Genomic DNA, 25,791 nt, shown 5'->3' with positions numbered 1-25,791 from the left:
TGAAAATGTTATGTGTGGTCCAGTCTGAGAGAATTGGTAATAATAGTTGACTTTTATTGCATGTGACTTACAATCTTCTGTGAACACAATAATTTTTCATTTCACTGCTACATCATAGTGGGATCTTTCTGAAGATATTTTAAGAGTTTGAATTAAGTTTAAGTTCAGGTGAGTACATTGACACCAGCGTAAACAACTCAGCTGAGGTGTGTAATCACATAAAGAAATATCTTCTCACAGGTTGGTTTGCACATGCTCAGTCAAGTTATTTCTGTCTCTTAGATGTCTAGTTTCTGTTGATATCAGTTGTCAGACTCATCCTAATTTAGAAATGTATGATTTTTCAAGGACATCTCAGGATCTGGGAAATTAATTAATACTTCCATTTATATATGATGAAATTGAAGTTTTGTGAAGGCTAAATAGTTTTGCACAAAGTAGCATGGCTATTTAGTGATGAAAGGAAGTTCGTGCTCAGGGTCTGACTTACTCCGAAGTTGTGTGTCAGAGGAAACTACTAAATACACCGTTTCCTCTCTGCAGTTTCTTCAGGTTATAATTTGGTTTGTGATAAGAATAAATATTTGTAATTATCACTACTTTTACTTCTGAGGTATATCTGTTGAAACAGTCTGTTGAAATGTTTTCCTTTTTGCCCTTTTTAAATGGCTGAAGAACAAAATATAAGAACCCTCAGTACACTAATTGGTACTGTTCAGATTCTTTCCTTTAACATGTCTTCTGATACTATATAACCGGACAAGTGAATTGCATTTGAAATGGAGGCAGGCTGGAATATATGGTCCTATATATAGAAAATTGGTGCTTATGATAGTCTAGGAAACCATGCTGTTTCATTTGAACTATGGCTTTAAAACATTCTTTCATGATTATGTTAGAAGCATCTTTGATGTATGAAACAAATCTTAATGTTAGTTGAATGGGAACATCATAAAGGAAATCAGTCTAGTATAATGCTTTCACTGTGAAACCCAATGATACCTCCGTCTTCTTGATGTTACAAGCAAATATAACTTCGGATTGCCAATGTTTGATTAGAGTCTGTTGCTAAATTACTTCCTTACTAGTATTTTTATGTAAATATTTCCAATTTTGTTCTTTCCTCATAAACCTTTATTTTGCTAAGCATTTAACTTGTTTGATTAAATTCTTAATCTCCATGCCTAATTTTCATAATTCTTTGTCTAATAGAAGTACAAAAAAGTAATTCTGTAAGTCTCATTATACCCTGATGAATTTGGTGCTAATGTTCATTTTTATTAAATTGGTTTTTTGAGAATTTTTGTTGCAGTTCCTGAGTCCATTAGTTCAGTTCAGTTGCTAAGTCATGTCCGACTCTTTGTGACCCCATGAATTGCAGCACGCCAGGCCTCCCTGTCTATCACCAACTCCCGGAGTTTACCCAAACTCATGTCCATAGAGTTGGTGATGTCATCCAGCCGTCTCATCCTCTGTTGTCCCCTTCTCCTCCTGCCCCCAATCCCTCCCAGCATCAGGGTCGTTTCCAATGAATCAACTCCTTGCATGAGGTGGCCAAAGTATTGGAGTTTCAGCGTCAGCATCAGTCCTTCCAATGAACACCCAGGACTGATCTCCTTTAGGATGGACTGGTTGGATCTCCTTGCAGTCCAAGGGACTCTCAAGAGTCTAATCTGACAACAAAGTTCAAAAGCATCAATTCTGCAGCACTCAGCTTTCTTCACAGTCCATAGGCCTATGCTAATTTTCATAGTTATATTAAATAATTACTAGCTCTATCTTGGTACAGGTGAGGCCGGAAAAAGATGATGAAACAATTGATGTAAGTCATAAATTTAATTTGGCATCCACCTGTAATGCAGGAGACCTGGGTTCGATCCCTGGGTTGGGAAGATCCCCTGGAGAAGGGAATGGATACCCACTCTAGTATTCTCGCCTAGAGAATCCCATAGACAGAGGAGCCTGGTGGGCTACAGACCACAGGGTTGCAAAGAGTCAGACACAACTAAGTGACTAACATTTTCACTTTCGATGGTTAGTATGTACAGGGTTCTTGCTATGAGCTTGTGCTGAGTGCTTTACTTGCACTATTTGCATTATGTCATTTTGTTGTCACAATAGTCAATCTGAATTAATATACTGTCATTGACCATGAGGCTTAGTTTTCAGTTTCAGGGTTTCAGAAATATTTTATTATTACATCCTGAGTTAATATAAGGGACTATTCACTCAGCAAACTCATAAGAAAGTGATACATCAGTCAAAATGCTAAGTTACTTATTTTTAACTTCTTTTTAAGGGAGGATACAACTGTCTTTTGATATATGAAATTAGCTCATTTTGGAAATAAATGAGTGAAAAAATTTCTAGCCTCTCAAAGTATCAGGGCTTCTCTGGGGGCTCAGTGGTAAAGGACTTGCCTGCCAAGCAGGATATGAGGGTTCAATCTCTAGGATGGGAAGATCAACTGAAGAAGGAAATGGCAATGCACTTCAGTATTCTTGCCTAGGAAGTCCCATGGACAGAGTAGCCTGATGGGCTACGGTCCATGGGGTGCCAAAAGAGTTGGAAATGACTTGGCGACTAAACAACAACAAAACAAAAAGTATGCATCCACAGTTTACGAAATACTTGTTTAAAACATCCTTTATAGGAACTTCCCTGGTGGTCCAGTGGTTAAGACTCTGCTTTTCTAATGCAGGGGACGTGAGTTTGATCCTTGGTTGGGGAATTAAGATCCCACGTGCCCTGTGGGGGGTTCAAATTTTTTTAAAAAAATAAAATAAGTAGAACATCCTTCATAATGTTGGAATGGAATAAGTCAGGAAAAATATCAGGCAGCTCAAATATTAATATAATAGTTGTCATTTTCTATTATTAAAACTAGTAGAATTTTTGCTTGGAAATAGTTGGAAATTATCTTGTTAATTTATGTACCCAATGATTAGAAGGCTGTATTCCTTTAAATATTCTGTGATTCAAGTTTTCTACTAATTTAAACTTCTCTCAGTTATGTAGTTTGAATTAATATGATAATATCATAAGAGCAGCTTTCTTAAATTTTGTGTGAATCAGAGTCACCTTCTCAATAATTCATTTGTCCCAGTTCTTTTCCAGTGGATTCTGATTCAATAGGGATAGGGTGAGGCCCTGACATCAATATTTTTAATGTGCTCTCAAAAGTGACTGAGAATTTGATGCAAATTTTAAAAGATCTATTTTTTACTACTACTAAGTTGGATATAATAACTATCTAAAGATTGTGAGTGTACTACAGCAAAGATTTGCTTGAGTAATATATATTTCTTATTTATTTCACTTTTATGTGTAATTTAATATTTATTCAACTAATATGGGGTGCATAGGTGAATCTCTACTAAGGAAAAGATGTAGGAGAGAGGAATGGCTTTCTTAATAGCTTTGATAGTTGAGCGTACTGCTACCTTGGTATAAGAAGATGAACAAAAAACTATACAAAAGAACTATAAATAAAGGTCTTCACGACCCAGGTAATCATTGATAGTGTGATTACTCACTTAGAGCCAGACATCCTGGAATGTGAAGTCAAGTAGGCCTTAGAAAGCATCACTATGAGCAAAGCTAGTGGAGGTGATGGAATTCTAGTTGATCTATTTCAAATCCTAAAAGATGATGCTGTGAAAGTGCTGCACGCAATATGCCAGCAAATCTGGAAAACTCAGCAGTGGCCACAGGACTGGAAAAAGTCAGTTTTCCTTCCAATCCTAAAGAAAGGCAATACCAAAGAATGCTCATACTACGGCACAATTGCACTCATCTCACATGCTAGCAAAGTAATGCTCAAAATTCTCCAAGCCAGGCTTCAACAGTATGTGAATTGTGAACTTCCAGATATTCAAGCTGGTTTTAGAAAAGGCAGAGGAACCAGAGATCAAATTGCCAACATCTGTTGGATCATCTAAAAAGCAAGAGAGTTCCAGAAAAAACATTGCTTTATTGACTACATCAAAGCCATTGACTTTGTGGATCACCACAAACTGTAGAAAATTCTTTAAGAGGTGGGAATACCAGACCACCTGATCTGCCTCCTGAGAAATCTGTATGCAGGTCAGGAAGCAACAGTTAGAACTGGACATGGAACAACAGTTCAGTTCAGTCGCTCAGTTGTGTCCGGCTCTTTGCAACCCCATGGACTGCAGCATGCCAGGCCTCCTTGTCTATCACCAACTCCCAGAGTTTACTCAAACTCATGTGCATTGAGTTGGTGATGTCATCCAGCCATCTCATCCTCTGTTGTCCCCTTCTCCTCCCACCTTCAGTCCTTTCCAGCGTCAGGGTCTTTTCCAGTGAGTCAGTTCTTTGCATCAGGTGGCCAAAGTGTTGGAGTTTCAGCTTCAGCATCAGTCCTTCTACTGAATATTCAGGACTGATTTCCTTTAAGATGGACTGGTTGGGTCTCCTTGCAGTCCAAGGGACTCTCAAGAGTCTTCTCCAACACCCCAGTTCTCAGCTTTCTTTATAGTCCAACTATCGCATCCATACATGACTATTGGAAAAACCATAGCTTTGACTAGATGGACTTTTGTTGGTAAAGTAATGTTTTGGCTTGTTAATATTCTGTCTAGATTGGTCATAACTTTTCTTTCAAGGAGCAAGCGTCTTTTAATTTCATGGCTGCAGTCACCATCTGCAGTGATTCTGGAGCCCAAAAAGATAAAAGTCTGTCACTGTTTCCACTGTTTCCCCATCTATTTGCCATGAAGTGATGGGACCAGATGCCATGATCTTTGTTTTCTGAATGTTGAGTTTTTTTTTTTTTTTGTAATTAATTTATTTTTTTATTGGAGGCAAATTATTTTACAATATTATATTGGTTGGTTTTGCCATACATTGATATGAATTTGCCCCGGGTTTACATAAGTTCCCCCTCCTGAACCCCCCTCCCACCTCCCTCCTCCCTTTATCCTCCCTCTGGGTCATCCCCGCATGCCAGCCCCGAGCATCCTATAACATGCATTGACCCTGAACTAGTGATTCGTTTCACATATGACAACATACGTGTTTCAATGCCATTCTCCCAAATCATCCCACCCTCACCCTCTCCCATAGAGTCCCAAAGACTGTTCTATACATCTGTGTCTCTTTTGCTGTCTCGTATACAGGGTTATCATTTGCATCTTTCTAAATTCCATATATATGTGTTAGTATACTGTATTGGTGTTTTTCTTTCTGGCTTACTTCACTCTGTATAATAGGCTCCAGTTTCATCCACCTCATTAGAACTGATTCAAATGTATTCTTTTTAATGGCTGAATAATACTCCATTGTGTATATGTACCAAAGCTTTCTTATCCATTGGTCTGCAGATGGACATCTAGGTTGCTTCCATGTCCTGGCTATTATAAACAGTGCTGCAATGAACATTGGAGTACACGTGTCTCTTTCAATTCTGGTTTCCTCGGTGTGTATGCCCAAGAGTGCGATTGCTGGATCATATGGCAGTTCTGTTTCCAATTTTTTGAGGAATCTCCACACTGTTCTCCATAGTGGCTGTACTAGTTTGCATTCCCACCAACAGTGTAAGAGGGTTCCTTTCTCTCCACATCCTCTCCAGCATTTATTGCATGTAGACTTTTGGATAGCAGCCATTCTGACTGGTGTGAAATGGTATCTCATTGTGGTTTTGATTTGCATCTCTCTGATTATGAGGGATGTTGAGCATTTTTTCATGTGTTTGTTAGCCATCTGTATGTCTTCTTTGGAGAAATGTCTGTTTAGTTCTTTGGCCCATTTTTTGATTGGGTCATTTATTTTTCTGGAATTGAGCTGCAGGAGCTGCTTGTATAATTTGGAGATTAATCCTTTATCAGTTGCTTCATTTGCTATTATTTTCTCCCATTCTGAAGGCTGTCTTTTCACCTTACTTATAGTTTCCTTTGCTGTGCAGAAGCTTTTGATTTTAATTAGGTCCCATTTGTTTATTTTTGCTTTTATTTCCAATATTCTGGGAGGTGGGTCATGGAGGATCCTGCTGTGATTTATGTCGGAGAGTGTTTTGCCTACGTTCTCCTCTAGGAGTTTTATAGTTTCTGGTCTTACATTTAGCTCTCTAATCCATTTTGAGTTTATTTTGGTGTATGGTGTTAGGAAGTGTTCTAGTTTCATTCTTTTACAAGTGGCTGACCAGTTTTCCCAGCACCACTTGTTAAAGAGACTGTCTTTTCTCCATTTGATATTCTTGCCTCCTTTGTCAAAGATGAGGTGTCCATAGATGCGTGGATTTATCTCTGGGCTTTCTATTTTGTTCCATTGATCTGTATTTCTGTCTTTATGCCAGTACCATACTGTCCTGATGACTGTGGCTTTGTAGTAGAGCCTGAAGTCCGGCAGGGTAATTCCCCCAGTTCCATTTTTCTTCCTCAAGATTGCTTTGGCTATTCGAGGTTTTTTGTATTTCCATACAAATTGTGAGATTATTTGTTCTAGTTCTGTGAAAAATATTGTTGGTAGCTTGATAGGGATTGCATTGAATGTATAAATTACTTTGGGTAGTATACTCATTTTAACAATATTTATTCTTCCAATCCATGAACATGGTATATTTCTCCATCTATTAGTGTCCTCTTTGATTGCTTTCAGTAGTGTTTTATAGTTTTCTATGTACAAGTCTTTTGTTTCCTTAGGTAGATATATTCCTAATTATTTAATTGTTTTCATTGCAACAGTGAATGGAATAGTTTCCTTAATTTCTCTTTCTATTTTCTCATTATTAGTGTATAGGAATGCAAGGGATTTCTGTGTGTTGATTTTATATCCTGCAACGTTACTGTAATCATTGATTAGCTCTAGTAGTTTTCTGGTAGAGTCTCTAGGGTTTTCTGTGTAGAGGATCATGTCATCAGCGAACAGTGAAAGTTTTACTTCTTCTTTTCCAATTTGTATTCCTTTTATGTCTTTTTCTGCTCTGATTGCTGTAGCCAAAACTTCCAGAACTATGTTGAATAGTAGTGGTGAGAGTGGGCACCCTTGTCTTGTTCCTGACTTTAGGGGAAATGCTTTCAGTTTTTCACCATTGAGGATAATGTTTGCTGTGGGTTTGTCATATATAGCTTTTATTATGTTGAGGTATGTCCCTTCTATTCCCACTTTCTGGAGGGTTTTTATCATAAATGGATGTTGAATTTTGTCGAAGGCTTTCTCTGCATCTATTGAGATAATCATATGATTTTTATTTTTCAGTTTGTTAATGTGGTGTATTACGTTGACTGATTTGCGGATATTGAAGAATCCTTGCATTCCTGGGATAAAGCCCACTTGGTCATGATGTATGATCTTCTTAATATGCTGTTGGATTCTGATTGCTAGAATTTTGTTAAGGATTTTTGCATCTATGTTCATCAGTGATATTGGCCTGTAGTTTTCTTTTTTTGTGGGGTCTTTACCAGGTTTGGGGATTAGGGTGATGGTGGCCTCATAGAATGAGTTTGGAAGTTTCCCTTCCTCAGCAATTTTCTGGAAGAGTTTGAGTAGAATAGGTGTTAGCTCTTCTCTAAATTTTTGGTAGAATTCAGCGGTGAAGCCGTCTGGACCTGGGCTTTTGTTTGCTGGGAGATTTTTGATTACAGTTTCAATTTCCGTGCTTGTGATGGGTCTGTTCAGATTTTCTATTTCTTCCTGGTTCAGTTTTGGAAAGTTGTATTTTTCGAGGAATTTGTCCATTTCTTCCAGGTTATTTATTTTATTGCCATATAATTCCTGATAGTATTCTCTAATAATCCTTTGTATTTCTGTGTTGTCACTTGTGATCTCTCCATTTTCATTTCTAATTTTACTGATTTGGTTCTTCTCCCTTTGTTTCTTGATAAGTCTGGCTAGTGGTTTGTCAATTTTATTTACCTTCTCAGAGAACCAGCTTTTGGCTTTGTTGATTTTTGCTATAGTCTCTTTTGTTTCTTTTGCATTTATCTCTGCCCTAATTTTTACAATTTCTTTCCTTCTACTGACCCTGGGGTTCTTCATTTCTTCCTTTTCTAGTTGCTTTAGATGTAGAGTTAGGTTGTTTAGTTGACATTTTTCTTGTTTCTTGAGGTGTGCCTGTATTGCTATGAACTTCCCCCTTAGCACTGCTTTTACAGTGTCCCAGAGATTTTGGGTTGTTGTTTTTTCATTTTCATTCATTTCTATGCATATTTTGATTTCTCTTTTGATTTCTTCTATGATTTGTTCGTTGTTCAGCAGCGTGTTGTTCAGCCTCCATATGTTGGCATGTTTAATAGTTTTTCTCCCATAATTGAGATCTAATTTTACTGCTTTGTGGTCAGAAAAGATACATGGAATGATTTCAGCTTTTTTGAATTTACCAAGGCTAGATTTATGGCCCAGGATGTGATCTATCCTGGAAAAGGTTCCATGTGCACTTGAGAAAAAGGTGAAATTCATTGTTTTGGGGTGAAATGTCCAATAGATATCAATTAGGTCTAACTGGTCTATTGTATCATTTAAAGATTGTGTTTCCTTGTTAATTTTCTGTTTAGTTGATCTATCCATAGATGTAAGTGGGGTATTAAAATCTCCCACTATTATTGCATTATTGTTAATTTCCCCTTTCATACTTGTTAGTAATTGTCTTACATATTGCGGTGCTCCTATGTTGGGTGCATAAATATTTATAATTGTTATATCTTCATCTTGGATTGATCCTTTGATCATTATGTAGTTTCCTTCTTTGTCTCTTTTCACAGCCTTTGTTTTAAAGTCTATTTTATCTGATATGAGTATTGCTACTCCTGCTTTCTTTTGGTCTCTATTTGCATGGAATATCTTTTTCCAGCCCTTCACTTTCAGTCTGTATGTGTCCCTTGTTTTGAGGTGGGTCTCTTGCAGACAACATATATGGGGGTCTTGTTTTTGTATCCATTCAGCCAGCCTTTGTCTTTTGGTTGGGGCATTCAACCCATTTACATTTAAGGTAATTATTGATAAGTACGATCCCGTAGCCATTTTCTTTATTGCTTTGGGTTCGAGTTTATACACCCTTTCTGTGTTTCCTGTCTAGAAAAGATCCTTTAGCATTTGTTGGAGAGCTGGTTTGGTAATGCTGAATTCTCTCAGCTTTTGCTTGTCTGTAAAGCTTTTGATTTCTCCTTCATATTTGAATGAGATCCTTGCTGGGTACAGTAGTCTGGGCTGTAGGTTATTTTCTTTCATCACTTTAAGTATGTCTTGCCATTCCCTCCTGGCCTGAAGAGTTTCTGTTGAAAGATCAGCTGTTATCCTTATGGGAATCCCCTTGTGTGTTATTTGCTGTTTTTCCCTTGCTGCTTTTAATATTTGTTCTTTGTGTTTGATCTTTGTTAATTTGATTAATATGTGTCTAGGAGTATTTCGCCTTGCGTTTATCCTGTTGGGGACTCTCTGGGTTTCTTGGACTTGGGTGATTATTTCTTTCCCTATTTTAGGGAAGTTTTCAACTATTATCTCCTCAAGTATTCTCTCATGGTCTTTCTTTTTGTCTTCTTCTTCTGGGATTCCTATGATTCGAATGTTGGAGCGTTTAACATTGTCCCAGAGGTCTCTAATATTGTTGTCATTTCTTTTAATTTGTTTTTCTTTTTTCCTCTCTGTTTCATTTATTTCTACAATTCTATCTTCTAGCTCACTTATCCTGTCTTCTGCCTCTGTTATTCTACTGTTTGTTCCCTCCAGAGTGTTTCTGATCTCATCTATTGTATTATTCATTGTATATTGGCTCTTTTTTATTTCCTCTAAGTCCTTATTAAACCTTTCTTCCATCTTCTCAATCCTTTTCTCCAGGTTATTTATCTGTAACTCCATTTTGCTTTCAAGATTTTGAATCATTTTCACCACCAAAATTCGAAATTCTTTATCAGGTAGATTCCCTATATCGTCCTCTTTTGTTTGTGTTGGTGGGCATTTATCTTGTTCCTTTACTTGCTGGGTATTTCTCTGCTTCTTCATCTTGCTTATAATGCTTTGCTTGGGGTGGCCTTTCCCTCTTCTGGCCGTTTGTGGAGTTCTCTTTATTATGTAGTTTCCTTGCTGTGTGTGGGGTTAGACAGGTGACTTGTCAAGGTTTCCTGGTTAGGGAAGCATGTGTCGGTGTTCTGGTGGGTGGAGCTGGATTTGTTCTCTCTGGAGTGCAATGAAGTGTCCAGTAATGAGTTATGAGATGTCAGTGGGTTTGGAGTGACTTTGGGCAGCCTGTATATTGAAGCTCAGGGCTAGTTTCCTGTGTTACTGAGAATTTGCGTGGTATGTCTTGCTCTGGAACTTGTTGACCCTTGGGTTTAGCGTAGGTATGGAGACGTTTGATGAGCTCCTATCGATTAATGTTCCCTGGAGTCAGGACTTCTCTGGTGTTCTCAGGATTCGGGCTTAAGCCTCTTGCCTCTGGTTTTTGGTCTTATTCTTGGAGTAGTCTCTAGACGTCTCTATCTGTCATTTCCAAGGTGGTTCCCTCTGTTTTAGCTTCTGTCTGCTGGTCTCTTCAGTGTCTAATTTCCGCCCTGATACTAGGGGGCGGGTGGACACTTTTTAAGGCTCAGTTGTTCAGTCCTGTTCTGGGAAGGGAGGAACGCTGCAGTCGAATATCTCTGGCGTCTGTGGGGAGTGCTCGCAGCGTCTCGGCCACACTGGGTTTGCCCCCGCTCACAGCACGTATGCTGTCCCAGTCTACACTGCACAGGCTCTAGGTTGCTCTGCTTGGAACTGTCCGAGGCCGGCACCGGGTTGTATGCACTTCCCAGGTCTGAGCGGCTCAAGTTCATGTTCTCAGGTACTCCACAAAGGCGCAGACTTGGTTGGGCCTGCGTTTTGTGCCTTCCCCGGTCCGAGCAGCTCAGGGGACCAGGTGTTTGGCGAGCGCGGTCTCTGCGACTTATCGCCTCCCCAGTCCCCGCCACTCAGTTTTCTGGGTGTACAACCGGCGCACCTTCTCAGGGGGATATCGACCGGCCCGAGCCCAAGAAGTCCTGATTAGCAACAAGCCTGTCTGCAGTTTGTATTGGATGCCTTTCTGGGGCCGCCGCAGTTGCCCACTCCGGCTCTGGCTGCGCTCCCTGCCTGTCTCGGCGGGGGATGGGGGATGGGCCGACCGCAGCCAGCTCACTCTGCTCAGTCCTTTATTCTGTGAGCGGGGCTGGCCGAGTCATAGGTTAGAGCTTTCCGCCTTTTCGTAGGGAAGCTATCCCACAGTCTGCTTTGCTCTCCCCAGTTCTCTCAAATTGTTCTCGCGGCATTCAAGCCCAGTCCTCTCTCTAAGCAGTTCAGCCGGCTCCTCCCTGCCCAGCCCCCGCTTGCTAATGGCGTATGCAGGCGTCTGCGCTGCTTCTCCGCTGGGAGTTACCGTTTGGCGGGTAATCTGTGGGTTTTTAAAAAATCTTAAAAAAAAAGAGGGTTATGTGGCCCTCTGAGCTTCCAAGGCTCGCCACAGATTCGCCAGTGAGAATGTTTCCTGGTGTTTGGAAACTTCTCTCTTTTTAAAGCCTCCCTTCCCGGGACGGAGCTCCGTCCTTACTTCTTTTGTCTCGCTTTTTATCTTTTATGTTTTTTCCTACCTCCTTTCGAAGACAGTGGGCTGCTTTTCTGGGTGCCTGACGTCCTCTGCCAGCATTCAGAAGTTGTTTTGTGGACTTTACTCGCGTTCAAAAGTTCTTTTGATGAATTTGTGGAGGAGAGAGTGGTCTCGCCGTCCTATTCCTCCGCCATCTTGTTCCTCCCCTGAATGTTGAGTTTTAAGCCAACTTTTTCACTCTACTCTTTCACTTTCATCAAGAGGCTCTTTAGTTCTTCTTTGCTTTCTGCCATAAGGGTGGTGTCATCTACATATCTGAGGTTATTGATATTTCTCCCAGCAATCTTAATTCCAGCTTGTGCTTCATCCAGCCCAGTGTTTCTTATGATATACTCAGCATATAAGTTAAATAAGCAGGGTAAATATACAGCCTTGACATACTCCTTTCCTGTTTTGGAACTAGTCTGTTGTTCCATGTCCAGTTCTAACTGTTGCTTCCTGACCTGCATACAGGTTTCTCAAGAGGCAGGTCAGGTGGTCTGATATTCCCTTCTCTAAGAATTTTCCACAGGTTGTTGTGATGCACAAAGTCAAAGGCTTTGGCATAGTCAATAAAGCAGATGTTTTTCTGGAACTCTCTTGCTTTATCGATGATCCAGCGGATGTTGTCAATTTGATCTCTGGTGCCTCTGCCTTTTCTAAATCCAGCTTGGGCATCTGGAAGTTCACGGTTCACGTACTGTTGAAGCCTGGCTTGGAGAATTTTGAGCATTACTTGAGTAGTGTGTGAGATGAGTGCAATTGTGCCATAGTTTGAGCTTTCTTGGCATTGCCTTTCTTTAGGATTGGAATGAAAACTGATCTTTTCCAGTCCTGTGGCCACTGCTGAGTTTTTTAAATTTGCTGGCATATTGAGTGTAGCACTTTCAAAGCATCATCTTTTAGGATTTGAAATAGATCAACTGGAATTCCATCACCTCCACTAGCTTTGTTCGTAGTGATGCTTCCTAAGGCCTAGTGGACTTCGCATTCCAGGATGTCTGGCTCTAGGTGAGTGATCACACCATTGTGATTATCTGGGTCGTGGAGATCTTTTTTGTATAGTTCCTCTGTGTATTCTTGGACTGCAAGGAGATCCAACCAGTTCATCCTAAAGGAAATTAGTCAGGAATATTCATTGGAAGGACTAATGCTGAAGCTGAAACTCCAGTACTTTGACCACCTGATGTGAAGAACTGACTCATTTAAAAAGACCCTAATGCTGGGAAAGATTGAAGGTGGAAGGTGAAGAAGGTGACAGAGGTTGAGATGGTTGGATGGTATCACCGACTCTATGGACTTGAGTTTAAATAAACTCCAGGAGTTGGTGATAGACAGGGAGGCCAGGCGTGCTGCAGTCCATGGGGTCGCAAGGAGTTGGTCATGACTGAGTGACTGAACTGAGTCACTGATACTGCTACTTAATCTTTTTAAGAATTGATTTATTAAGTAGCAACCTTCAGGTAATTAGGATATAATTTTTTTTCCTCTTTTTTTTTCAGTTTGTTTTATTATTTACTTTACAATATTGTATTGGTTTTGCCATACATTGACATGAATCCACCATGGGTGTACATGTGTTCCCTTTCCTGAACCCCCCTCCCACCTCCCTTCCCATCCCATCCCTCTGGTTCATCCCAGTGCACCAGCCCCAAGCGGTCCTGTATCATGCATCGAACCTGGACTGGCGATTCGTTTCACATAATGATAATTTGCATGTTTCAATGCCATTCTCCCAAATCATCCTGCCCTCACCCTCTCCCACAGAGTCCGAAAGACTGTTCTATACATCTGTGTCTTTTTTGCTGTCTCGCATACAGGGTTATCATTACCATCTTTCTAGATTCCATATATATGCCTTAGTATACTGTAGTGGTGTTTTTCTTTCTGGCTTACTTTACTCCGTATAATAGGCTTCAGTTTCATTCACCTCATTAGAACTGATTCAAATGTATTTTTTTAATGGTTGAGTAATATTCCATTGTGTATATGTACCACAGCTTTCTTATCCATTCGTTTGCTGATGGACATCTAGGTTGCTTCCATGTCCTGGCTATTGTAAACAGTGCTGCGATGAACATTGGGGTACACGTGTCTCTTTCAATTCTGGTTCAGTTAGGATATAATTTAAACAAAAATGTGATACAGATTGTCAAAATCATATGTCTCAAGTTGACGTGAGAAGGATATTATGTTGAGCACTTCAAATATAAAACAGAGTAATTATTCACTGTCATAGTCTATAGATTCAGTAGGGTTTATTTATCTGTAACTCACGTGCCTCTTATAAGTTTTTCTTTATTTGTACACACTGTTACTTGGTATACTGATTTCTGCCCAAACACATTAGAAAAATTTTATAGATTATAGCTACTCCTGTGAAATTGTATCTTAGCAGGTGCTGATTAGTGAGCTTTGATAAAATTTTGATTTAAAGAAAATATTACTGACCTCTTTATAAAAATGTATATGTATATACACTCTATCAGGGGACTAAATGTGGACTTCTATTTAAACTAAGGGAATGCGTTTCTTTTTCATCTTTTAACTCACCTCTAAGTTAAGGTTTCTATTATATTTGCTGGAAGTTACCATCATGGTGCTTGATAATTTAAAGAATTATATTTTTCTTTTGTCTGATATTTCATCATCTTATACCAGATAAATCTGATTTGCAGTCTAGTTTTGGTTCATTTTTTTCGTCTTTAGTATTTAGGTTCTTTTGCTTTATTTGATTTGTCATAGTAGTTACCTAGCCAGGTAAGAGATTTACCATCAGAAAATAATATATGCGTTCTATATGTTTAGACACAATTGACCATTTCACTTGACTGGAAAGTTGTGCAGAGGTTTCCTTAAAATATGCTTCATTATTTTTTTCTTATGCTCTCATTTCACTAACTTTAGAAAACAAACATCTTCCTGAAACATACATATTTGAAATGTTCTCTTAGTATATTTTTCTGTGCATGAAACTAAAGGGAGTTTAGTTAGGAGTCTGTTGCAGTCACCTGGGGAAGAAGTAATGGTAACATGGATTAAGATCTGGCAAAGAGATAGTAAGAAGTGAATAGAGTTGAGAGTTATTTGGATCATAGCTCAGTTGGTAAAAAATCTACCTGTAATTCAGGAGACTCCGGTTCAATTCCTAGGTCGAGAAGGTCTGCTGGAAAAGGGATAGGCTCAGCTGGTAAAGAATCTGCCTGCAATGCAGGAGACCTGGGTTTGATTCCTGGGTTGGGAAGATCCCCTGGAAAAGGGAAAGGCCACCCACTCTGGTATTCTGGCCTGGAGAATTCCACAGTCCATGGGCTCGCAGAGAGCCAGACACGACTGAATGACTTTCACTTACACTTTATTTGGATATAGAATTGGAAGTTAAAATTGTTAGATGTAGGCCTTGCATATACAGTGTAGTTTTAGTCCTTTAGAAATTAGCTCTCATAAAACTATTTTATGGCTCTTGTTTGCAGTCTTACATTGATGTTGCATTGCTTAGACATCTTTTTTCACAGCTTTATAATCCCTTGAGTAAATGAATATCTGTGACTACCCTTCTTTTTGTCTTTAGTGCAACTTTGACTAATTGTTAATACAGTGGTTTTTCCAAAGGTATAATGAGTCTGGTGTCTGTTTCCCTCCTTTCTCCTAATAGTGAATTGGCTTTCAGGGATAAGTTAGTGGAGCTCATAATATTGTTTTGTTTTTGCCTATTCTTTTTTTTTTTAATTTCAGGGTCTAATTCAGGCGATAATACTTTTGAAATGTTATGCTTTTCTTCAGTAAGCATAGTTTTTATTTTATTGTTGAAATGTTTATATACATAGAATTTTCAGTCTTTTAAGAATACCTCAAAGACAGTTTTTTCCTTATCTTAGTTGAATTTTATGGCATTAAAATTCAGAAGTTATGTTGAACAAGAGGTCTCAAATATTTTCAAAGATGCTGCAGGTTATCTAGCCTCTCTCTGTATATTACAGCTTGACTTTTAAATTAGCAATGAATATTTATTAGTTATTTTGTTTTATCTAGGGGTTTTATATTTGGATATATCTGTGGATTTATAGTTTTTTTAAATGACATTCTTTGTACAGTTTTTAGGTTTTCTCTTTTATTCTTATATGTTTCAACACTTTACTGTTAGGTTGTTCTTAGGATTACTCAGGGGGTACTTTATTTTCTTACATAATTGGTTTCCTTATAATTTTTTCTTAATTCCTCACCAAAGTACAACTTAAAAAGAAAGCTTTTTAGATGAAAGTCCAGAACTCTGTTATCTTAATGACAGTCATTGCAAAGAATACAAAGATGAAAGTTTGAGTTGTGTCTTGATTATGTGTGATCTCAGAAATTTCTTACGTATGATTATGTTTTAGAAATATTTGCTAGTTACAGGTACCATTCATCGAGAGTGAACATTTCTTTTTCATATGGATATTTAAAAGAAAAATCAAAGCAATAGTTAATGTGTTTGAAAACCTCAGTAGTTATTCTGTCGAATATATTACTGTTTTATGCCCTACATTTCATTTTATAATTATCTTCCCGAAATTTTCTTAAGTGCTTGGTAATAAAGTATAATTATAGTTTAAGACAAACAAAAATAGAACTGAAAACATAAAGATTGTTTGCATTTTGAATATCATATGTGGTTTGTATTGTGATCTCTGATTACCCAAGTAACAGAGTCGCAGAGTTACAGCCATATCTCTTGCCGTGAGTTCATCCTGAAAACTAGGGTCCCGGTACCTATCTTGCCTTTTTTTGTTTAAAAAAAAGGAGTTTGTTTAATTAAGGCATATCTATATTTAGTGAATCCTGTGGTTGTTGATATCCATGTTGTTCTGCTGGAAGTTGGTAGCAGCTTAGCATGTTTCAGAGTAAATGTGTATCTGAAGGGTAGCATGACTTTAAGAGAGAATTATTTTATTTCATTACACTTTTGGTAAAGTGTTACCTCAAATAAAACATTTTAGAGAACCATATCATTTAGAAATAGTTTTTTTTTGTCATTTCTTTTTTCAGAATTAGTTATATTAAAACTTTTTTCATAGAAAAATTGGAGGATGAACTTTATACCTTGTACCTGTATTCACACCTGTTAACATCTTGCCACCACTGCATGTTCACACACAGACACGTGCTTTTATTTTGCCAAATTATCTGAAAGTAGGTTACAGGCATCATGGCACTTCATCCTTAAATTCTTCAGCATGTATCTACCAAGAACAAGGACACCTCCTACATATTCACCATCCTATTATATTTTCTATTTGTTTATATTAAAAACATCAACATTAATTTAGTGATATTATCTGACGTGATTCATATTCAAGTTTGCTCAACCCCAAAATGTTCTTTATAATGGTATGTTTTCATCTGGGATCCAGAAAGAGTTCACTCACTGTATTCAATTGTCTTTTGAGTCTCCCCAAAACTAGAATAGTCCTACTGTATTGCTTGTTTTTTTTTTTTTTTTCTTTTTTTATGCTTAAAAAAATTTGTTTATTTGGCTATGGAGGGTCTTAGTTACAGCACGTGGGATTTAGTTCCTTGACCGGATCTAGCTCTTTTTGTTGGGAGCACGGAGTCTTAGCCACAGGACCACCAGGGAAGTCCCCCTTGCTTGTTCTTTGTGACTTTGAACTCTGCAGATTCATTTGAACATTTTGTTTCTCAAAAACATTTCACCTGTGTTTTTTTTTTAACATCAGTTGGTGATGCTTTCTTAAATAAGTTATTACGCTGGGGGTTACAGTGATAATTTTTCTTCTTTTGTTAATTAATGTCATTCTTCTATCAAGAAGATCCTAGTTCTTTCCCCCTTTCTCTCTTCTTTCATAAGATATTATCTTGGATAAGTGGATTTTAAAAAATTCAATGTGTTATAATCCATCTGCTGTCATTCTTCCTTTTGATGCCTTTTTAAAAAAATGTGTAATATAATATATATATATATATAGAAAAATCCGTTAATGTATAGTTCAATGAATTGTCACAAGGTAAATACTCTTTGTCTAATTTCATTGCTCAGTTCATAAATGGAAAGTACTCATTATGTATACTATGTCTGATTTACACCACCCAGTATGTTTTTTTTTGTCAGATTTATCCATGTTTTATATTTAGTCACTTTAATTGCTATGTCGTATTCCAGTGTGTGAATCTACCATAGTTTGTTTATTCATTCTACTTTTGACGGATATCTGATTTGTTTCAAGTTTTTGACTAATATGAGTAAAGCTGCTATGAATGTTTCTAAGTATATCTTTCAGGATCAGTAGTTGGGTATAGAATCGCCTGTGGGAAAGGATTTTGGCAATTTCTTTACCTAGGCAAGACCTGGAGTGCTGCTGTTTTCAGCTGCCAGAATCCTGTCTGAACCTTTCATAAAATACTGAGAGCATAGTTTTGAATTTTATTTACATAAATGTTAATGTATTATTTGATATCCAACAGTACCAGATCCATGTGCCACTTATTATAAAGGCAGCCCTTGCTCACACAATCCAAAAAGGGAATGCTGTTTATTCTGTCTGCTTGAGAAGTACAGAGCTCCATGTTTTGTTGGATGGGAAATGTATATCGACTCATTTGTAAATTTAGATGGAGTATCACCATATACAGTATTTTATTTTTTGGATTTTAGAATTTTATTAAGATGGTATAAGTACTTTGTCATATCTGTGACCTTAGGAGATCTTATAAATTTTGCACCTCATAGGCCTAAATGAAGGCAGTTTATTTAAACACATGTATGCATAGATAGCTGAAACTCCCTTATTGTAAATTGTGGAACTTGTAATCAGCTGTTTATATAGGTATCTACAGCACCACTAGAGACTGAATTTAAAAACCATGTAAAATCTCTCCTGTATAAGAAAGATGGCTTCCTTGGGGGCTCAGATTGTGAAGCATCTGCCTGCCATGCAGGAGACCTGGGTTCGATCACTGGTTTGGGAAGATCCCCTGGAGGAGGGCATGGCAACCCATTCCAGTATTCTTGCCTGGAGAATCCCATGGACAGAGGAGCCTAGCAGGCTATAGTCCATGTGGTCGCAAAGAGTTGGACACAGCTGAGTGGGTAGCACACTCATAAGAAAGAAGCAAGGACAGCAAAAGTAGCAGAGCAAAAACAAACTTCTCTCCATGCTTCTATGTATGTTCATTGATTTTCACTTTTTTTTTTTTTTTCCAGTAGTGGCTACTGAGGAAGTAGTTACTGCAGAATCTGTGGATGGTGCAATTCAGCAAGTAGTTAGTTCAGGGGGTCAGCAAGTCATCACAATAGTTACAGATGGAATTCAGCTTGGAAATTTGCACTCCATTCCAACAAGTGGAATAGGTCAGCCCATCATTGTGACCATGCCAGATGGACAACAAGGTTGGTAGAAGGTATTTACATAAATGGTGTTTATTCTTTATTCTCAGGAAATTGTGTCATGTTTTTCAAAACATTTATTTTTGCCTTAAATTATGTTCTTGTAACATTTTACAACAGACTTGTCTAATTTTATTTTCTTTGTTGTTCACTCAACTAGGTTATGTCCAACTTCAGTTCAGTTCAGTTGCTCAGTCGTGTCTGACTCTCAGCGACCCCATGAATCACAGTACGCCAGGCCTAGGACACTATTAAAGTTAACTTGCTTTCTCTGAGTGTATATTAGGTAGAAAGAGGAACTTCCCCAAAATATTCTAAATGGAAAACGAGCTTAAGTAAATATTTCAATATCAGTATAGGACAGTACTTTCCTAGGCCATTTAATACAATTCAGATATTGTATGAGCTTGTAAAAACACGATGTGAGAAAAGGCTACTTAAAAAGAAGTTGGACACGGTGGCAACTTTTAGCAACTTTGTTGATAATTGTCCCATTTTTTTCATTTTGAGTAATGAGAGAGTAGTAATAAAATGGATGAAATATAAGCCCCAGGTACATTTTAATCAAACTAAAAGGCTGAGGAAACCACAAAATTCCATATTTTAAGTGATTGCCAAATACATCTTAAAATCTAAGCCAGGGCAGGAGAACACTCAGGGAAACCCATAGTTGTGCATCAAGAAAAGGAGTTGAGCTCAGAAATCAGCAATAAATACACACTTCCAGCAAGACAGGGCCCAGTCTGAGTGGGCAGTGCTGCAAGTAGGGTTAAGATAGACTAGACATGAAAGCTGAAGGAAGCAGAAAGAGAAGGTGCAGAAAGTTCCTATCTGAGCAAGCATCACCCTATACCCAGTACTTCCCAGTCCCTGCCCTAATGTAAAAGTATGTGCACACATAACCTTCTGGAAAACGACTCAGGATTGTAAAGACTAAGCCTCTTCATGGCCATGAAGGAAGTGGGGGAAGGGAAGGGAAGTCCTCCTAAACCAGGTTTGGTTGAGAGTGGCAGGGAGGTATGGCCCTGCAGAGAGACTTGGTTTCAAAGAAAGATTTTGTTTCTTTAGCAGTGGAGGAAGAAACGCTTGACCTGTGAAGCCTGGGAGACTTTTCTCTCCTGCAGGTGCTCCAGGATTTGGATCAAGACCAAGGACTTTCACAAGCTTTAAGAACTAATTCTAACATAGAGAATAGAAGAAGCTTTCAGAGTATTTGTTTTAAGCAAATACAACATTGTTTACAAAACTCGGTATTACGCATACAGACTGAATCTCATTGATGAACACATGGAAAGAAACTCATGTTTTTGGATAAAATGACTCACTGTCATAAAGCTCTCAATTTTTCCTGACCTAATTGATAAATGTAATGTGATGGGGGGGAAAAGGCTGTATTAATAGCACTGCCATAACAAACTATCACAGTTGGGTGACTTAACAGAAATTTATCTTCTCACAGTCCTGAAGGCTGAAAGTCCAAGATCAAGGTACTGGCAGGTTTGGTTTCTTCTGAGGCCTTTCTCCTCGGCGTACAGTGGTTGCCTTCTTGTTGCGTCCTTATAGAACCATCCCTCAGTCTGTGTATGTTGTCTGCGACCTAACCTCTTAAAGGACAGCAGTCATACTGTATCAGGACCCACTCAAATGGCCTAATTTTACCTGTTTAACCTTTTTAAAGATCCTGTCTCCAAATGCATTCTGAGGTACTGAGGATTAGGAAGGACTTAAACATTTGAATTTTGAGGGGGACACAATTTAGGCCATAATAAAAACCAATAGGTCTTTTTTTGGAACTTGCCAAACTGATTCTGAAATTTATATTGATGGAAGAGGAGGAAGAGCAGTGAAGGGAACTTACTGAATATTAATGTAAACATTTAAAATCTTCTTACTTTAAAATTATAAATGGCATGTGATTATATAGACTATGTAGACAGTCCAATGAAACAAATGTAAAGTTCTCAGTTCTTTTTGAGTAAATTTTTAAATGTAGTATGATATAAATTAAAAGAAATACTTTAATTCTCAGTATTTCTAATGTTTTTAATTAATAATAGTTTTACTATTTTTCATTTGTTTACATTTTTAAATGACAGTAGGAGAGTTTTTAATGTTTTGATGTTAGAAGCTGTGGGACAGTTTTCGCCAATGATTAGTAAGACTGTTTTGCATAGTTTAAGCTTACACACTCATTTTTATGTTCTTGCTCTATTATGCAAAGCAAGGACAGCCTCTCCCTCTCAGTATATTTACATTTGTATAAATAGATAACTAAAAATTGGAGCGGTCCAACAACCCAATGGACTAGCAAAGCTTATGAGCAGACAGTGTTCATAATAGTGCATCCACATAGTGGAATATAATGCAGCTAAGTTAAAGAAAGCTCTGTAAGTATTGATGAAAGGTACCTAGATATATGAAGTGAAAACAGCAGATACTTTTGTGTAAGAAAGAGAAAAAAGAGAATTGCAAATTCATGTTCGTTTTTGCGTGAATGAACACAAGAACAGTGCATAAGAAACCAATGAAAGCAATTATCTGTTAGCAGAACATGCTTGTTAAATATTACTTTGATTTTGAGCCATATGAATGAATGTATTGTCTATAAAATTAAAAAATAGGCACTTTAAATAATAATTTTCAGTAAAAAGGCAAGAAGTTGAAGACAAAAATGTGGACATTTCTCATAAAAAGGAAATCAGTGTTATGAAATTACTGTTTTTGGAATATATTTATCTTAGATGAGTTGCATCAACAATATCAAGACTAGTTTTAATTCTTCCAAACCTATCTGAAAATGAAGTAATGAGTAAATTTTTTCATTTTAGTATTAACAGTGCCAGCAACGGACATTGCTGAAGAAACTGTTATAAGTGAAGAGCCACCAGCCAAAAGACAATGTATCGAAATAATTGAAAACCGGGTGGAGTCTGCAGAAATAGAAGTAAGGAGTCTTTTACCCGGTGTGTTTTGCTGCAGTCATCCAAAATAAATTTCATCTGCTTTTTTTTTTTGGTCTTTTATATTTATTATTGACAGTATTGTTTTGGTATAGAATGAGTACTTTTTTGTCTAATTTTTTTTTTGCCTTATTCATATAGCAAGCCTTCAATAAATAAATACTGAATGAATGAATGAATGAGTGAAGAATCTGTTTGTAACAAAGTCTTTCATCATGGTAACATTGGAATGTCTTTGGTTTTTGCACTTCATCCTTTATTTTCTATTAAATTTACATACATCATTCTCACAGTCACTAAAGGGAATGTCACTATATATTGACTAAACATTTTTTTTCTTTCAAAAATGAAATGCAAATGTCTGTTTGGGCTGGAAGATCCTTTTAAAGAGTGTTGGAGTTTGTCAACTGAGTCATTTTTTTGAAAAAGCCATAGATAACCGCTTATTTCACTGTTGAGTTCATTAAGGAAATTAAATGTAGACTAGCTGTTGATAGGGTCACCTTTTTTACCTCTGCCAATCTAGTTTGACACTGTAAACTAGTTTGTAAATGTGCCTATACTATAGTTACCTCATAGATTTTTTTCTCACATTACTGTAAATCGAATTGTTCCCCAAATTTTATAATTAACTAACATCAAAATGAAAATAAGATCATTTTTGAATAACTTTGAAAGCGCAACTGCAATGTAAAGACAAGAAGTTTGGATTTGAAATTAAATGAGATGGATTTGAATCCCACTTCTTGCCCCTCCTGTTAGCTTTGAGGCAAGTTATCTTACCTTTCTGCACTTCTGTTTTATTTCCTCCCACATTTGAATTTAGGATAACAATATCTGCATTTTGGGGGTTTTATGAGAGTTGAAAAAGCCAGCCTACTGTTATGTCCACATTCATAATATCTAATGTATGTGAATAGTAAACATTGGTGAGTATTTAGGAATTTTTTTGTTAAGGTTCTTGTTATTATCGAAAAAAAGATGGAGAAGGAAATGGCAACCCACTCCAGTATTCTTTCCTGGAGAATACCAGGAACGGGGGAGCCTGGTGGGCTGCCGTTTATGGGATTGCACAGAGTCGGACACGACTGAAGCAACTTAACAGCAGCAGCAGCAGACAAATCACCTACCTTGACGTGTATCACCTACCTTGGGCTACTTGCTTTCCAAATAAAGTCATTATTCCTTGCCTAAAAAAACAGAAAGAATTTTTAAAAATGTCACCTAAAGGAAACATAATTCTAACGGAGCACAGTTAGAAAATATTCTTGCCCAAATTCATTTACATATAAGACTAGTGGCTACAATCTCAAAGTATGTATTACTGAGTTAAGAATTTAATTCATGGTTTAACCAGATGTTTAGTAATGTTTAATTATTGAGGGTGTATTGTTTTATTTCTTCAAAATATAGAGTGATACACTAAAGTTCTTATAAATTAACCATTTATTTCATTGAATGGTGTCAGTATACTTATTATTTAATAATCTTTAATATTTTTTACAGATAAATCAGTTGATCTTTTTTTCTGACACATAAAATGAAAAAGATTTTGTCATGTACTTTGCTTTATTTAATAAAACATTTTTAAATTACTTGAATTTTTATTGAACATGAACTGACTCAATTCAACATTTCTTTTAATTGTAGTACGGTTGATTTATGTCAGTTCACCATTTTTAAAACAGTAAATATGTAGCCTGTAACTTTTATTTACCTAACAGCCAGGGAGAGTTGCTGTTTTCTTCAACGGTCACCCTGATTCCACCTACAGTCTTTCAGAAACCTGGGAGAATAATTACAAATAACAAGGAAGTATGAATTGAGGTATATAAATTAACTAGAACCAAGGAGACAGCACTTCAGGGAGATGGAATTTTACCTTGATATAAAGAACTTAAGGAAGTTAGAGTTTCAGCTTAATTTTTGTAATTAGAGTTATCTGGTAATAGAAATCTTGTTTGCCATCACCGGAAATGTTCAGGCCAAAGTTGCATAATCTTAGAGCTACCTTGATCTAAGAGAGACCTTGATCTCAGAGAGATCAAGAGAGATCTCAGAGAGACCTTGAAACATAGAGTGAGCAGAGATGGTAGAGGCGGGTAGGGGATACAGAATGAAGAGAGACCTCCAATGTTTTCAGTAAACCATTTCCTTAGAGTACATGAAGTAGTTCTTTGGATTTTATTTTTGTAGATGACCAGTAGAGTTGTCTTAGGGATATAATTTTATATTCCTTTCTAAGTGATTGCTTGGCCAAAAACCTCAAAAATTTCTCTAAATCATTGGTTCTTAACTGGAGCAGTTTTGACCCCAGGGGACATTTGGCAATATCTGGATACATTTCTGGATACATATCTGGATACATATCCACTGACATTTATTTAGTGGATAGAGGCCAGGGATGCTGCTAAACATTCCATAGGGTGTATTTTGCCTTCTGTTCAACCTTCATAGTGGAAAAGCTGCCACAGACAGTTTGGTAATGAGTGGGTATGGCTGTATTTCTGTAAAACTTTATTTATAAAAGTAGGATCGTGTTTGGCCCATGGCAGTTAGAGAATGTTTACACACAAGCGGACAGCTCACACACCCTGACTCAGTTTCTTTTTTAAAAAAACATTTAATGGTTAAGAATATGAGTCTGAAATCAAATTTAGGTTTGAATGATAATTTTTGAGTGTGATTGGTCAAGGCTCAGCTTCCCCATCTGTAAGAAGGGGAAAATAATAGCATCTACATTATCAAATTGTTGTAAGGCTCAGATGAGAATGCATGTGAAGGACTAGTACAGTGGTAAGCATATAGTAAATGCTCAGTAACTTGCTATTATTGTTATCTTCTATAAGTTACACTGAGGTATGGTAGAAGGTAAATCACTATTATGACTTTTTTGCTTTATAATAGGTAAAGTTAAAATAAATTTGAATATTAAAAAATCACATAAAACAGTTAAAAGGTAATTGCTAATAGTTGAAGCAGAATTTGAGAATCTTATTTGGAAATAAAAAAGCAAATTCAAAGCCTTTGTTCCATTATTCTATTGCCTAATTATGTAATATGTAATAATGTAATGTAATATGTAATAATAATATATTGTTGGGCATGAAGTTGTAGTGTAAGATAAATACCTTCCTTATTGATTTCATAAACTGAAATAATTGTGAATCTCTTGCTCTGTCTAAATGTGAATAAATAGCTAATTTTATAAGATACCTTGAAGTTTATCTTTTCTAATATTTCCTACCAAATCAGGGCAAGTTTTTATCCATATTCAAAACTTTGACTGGCAAAGGATCTTATTAGGACAGGTAAAATTGTAAAACATTTCAGTGCACAGCTGTGTGTTCACCTACCAGAGGAAGGTGGTCTAGCTTGCACCCTTTCTAAAGTCCTGCAATTCACTGCCAGGGACTGATGTCCACTGCTTACATGAGGTTGGCATCTTGCCTGTAGTAAGGAGAAAAGAGTAGCAGGGTAGGACTTAGGCATTTCTTAACTTGGAGATGATGGGCACACCTTTCTTCTACTATACATTTTATGTAATTGGACAGTTTGGAGACTACATGTGTAATCAGTCACTCCAACTTTTGGTGGACTCATGGGAAAAACTAAAGTTGGATCTGGCCTCATTCCCTGTGTAGGGAAGACAGTGGGATCACAGGAAGGCAGGACCATTATGCATGTTCCTCCTTATGGACCATGTGAATAGTGAAGGGAAAGGAATCTTTTGGTGTTCCCAATAGACATGGGTCAAGGAAAGAGTGGAGGAGACCCTCATAGTGTCCTCTTTCCCAGCAAGCTGCCGACCCCTTGCCTTTACCTTCAGTTCTCTCTGGTTAAATGTCTTGTCCCGTGGGAACCTGGCTTCATTTTGTGACTAGTAGTTCTGCTTTTGG

The 25,791-nt window shown here is 37.4% G+C and overlaps 1 protein-coding gene across 8 annotated transcripts in view; it reads left to right on the top strand.

Moving 5' to 3' along the window:
• The window catches only part of GABPB1 (GA binding protein transcription factor subunit beta 1), an 80,125-nt gene that overhangs the window by 47,032 nt on the left and 7,302 nt on the right, over positions 1-25,791 (top strand). For 5 of the 8 annotated variants that reach the window (XM_055437487.2, XM_055437484.2, XM_088839602.1 and 2 more), the window contains 2 exons: positions 18,750-18,935; positions 21,761-21,876. In XM_055437487.2, the coding sequence (XP_055293462.1) occupies positions 18,750-18,935; positions 21,761-21,876 (302 nt within the window). Of the gene's footprint in view, positions 1-18,749; positions 18,936-21,760; positions 21,896-25,791 lie in introns of all 8 variants that reach the window. The other 3 variants (XM_055437488.2, XM_055437485.2, XM_055437489.2) reach the window with 2 other exon arrangements.

Source organism: Moschus berezovskii, chromosome 9 (assembly GCF_049115385.1).
Source record: "Moschus berezovskii isolate FMDL1 chromosome 9, NW_MosBer_1.0, whole genome shotgun sequence".
NCBI lineage: Eukaryota > Metazoa > Chordata > Mammalia > Artiodactyla > Moschidae > Moschus > Moschus berezovskii.
Note: the sequence above shows the minus strand (reverse complement) of the source record. Positions and strands in the feature narration are given on the sequence as shown.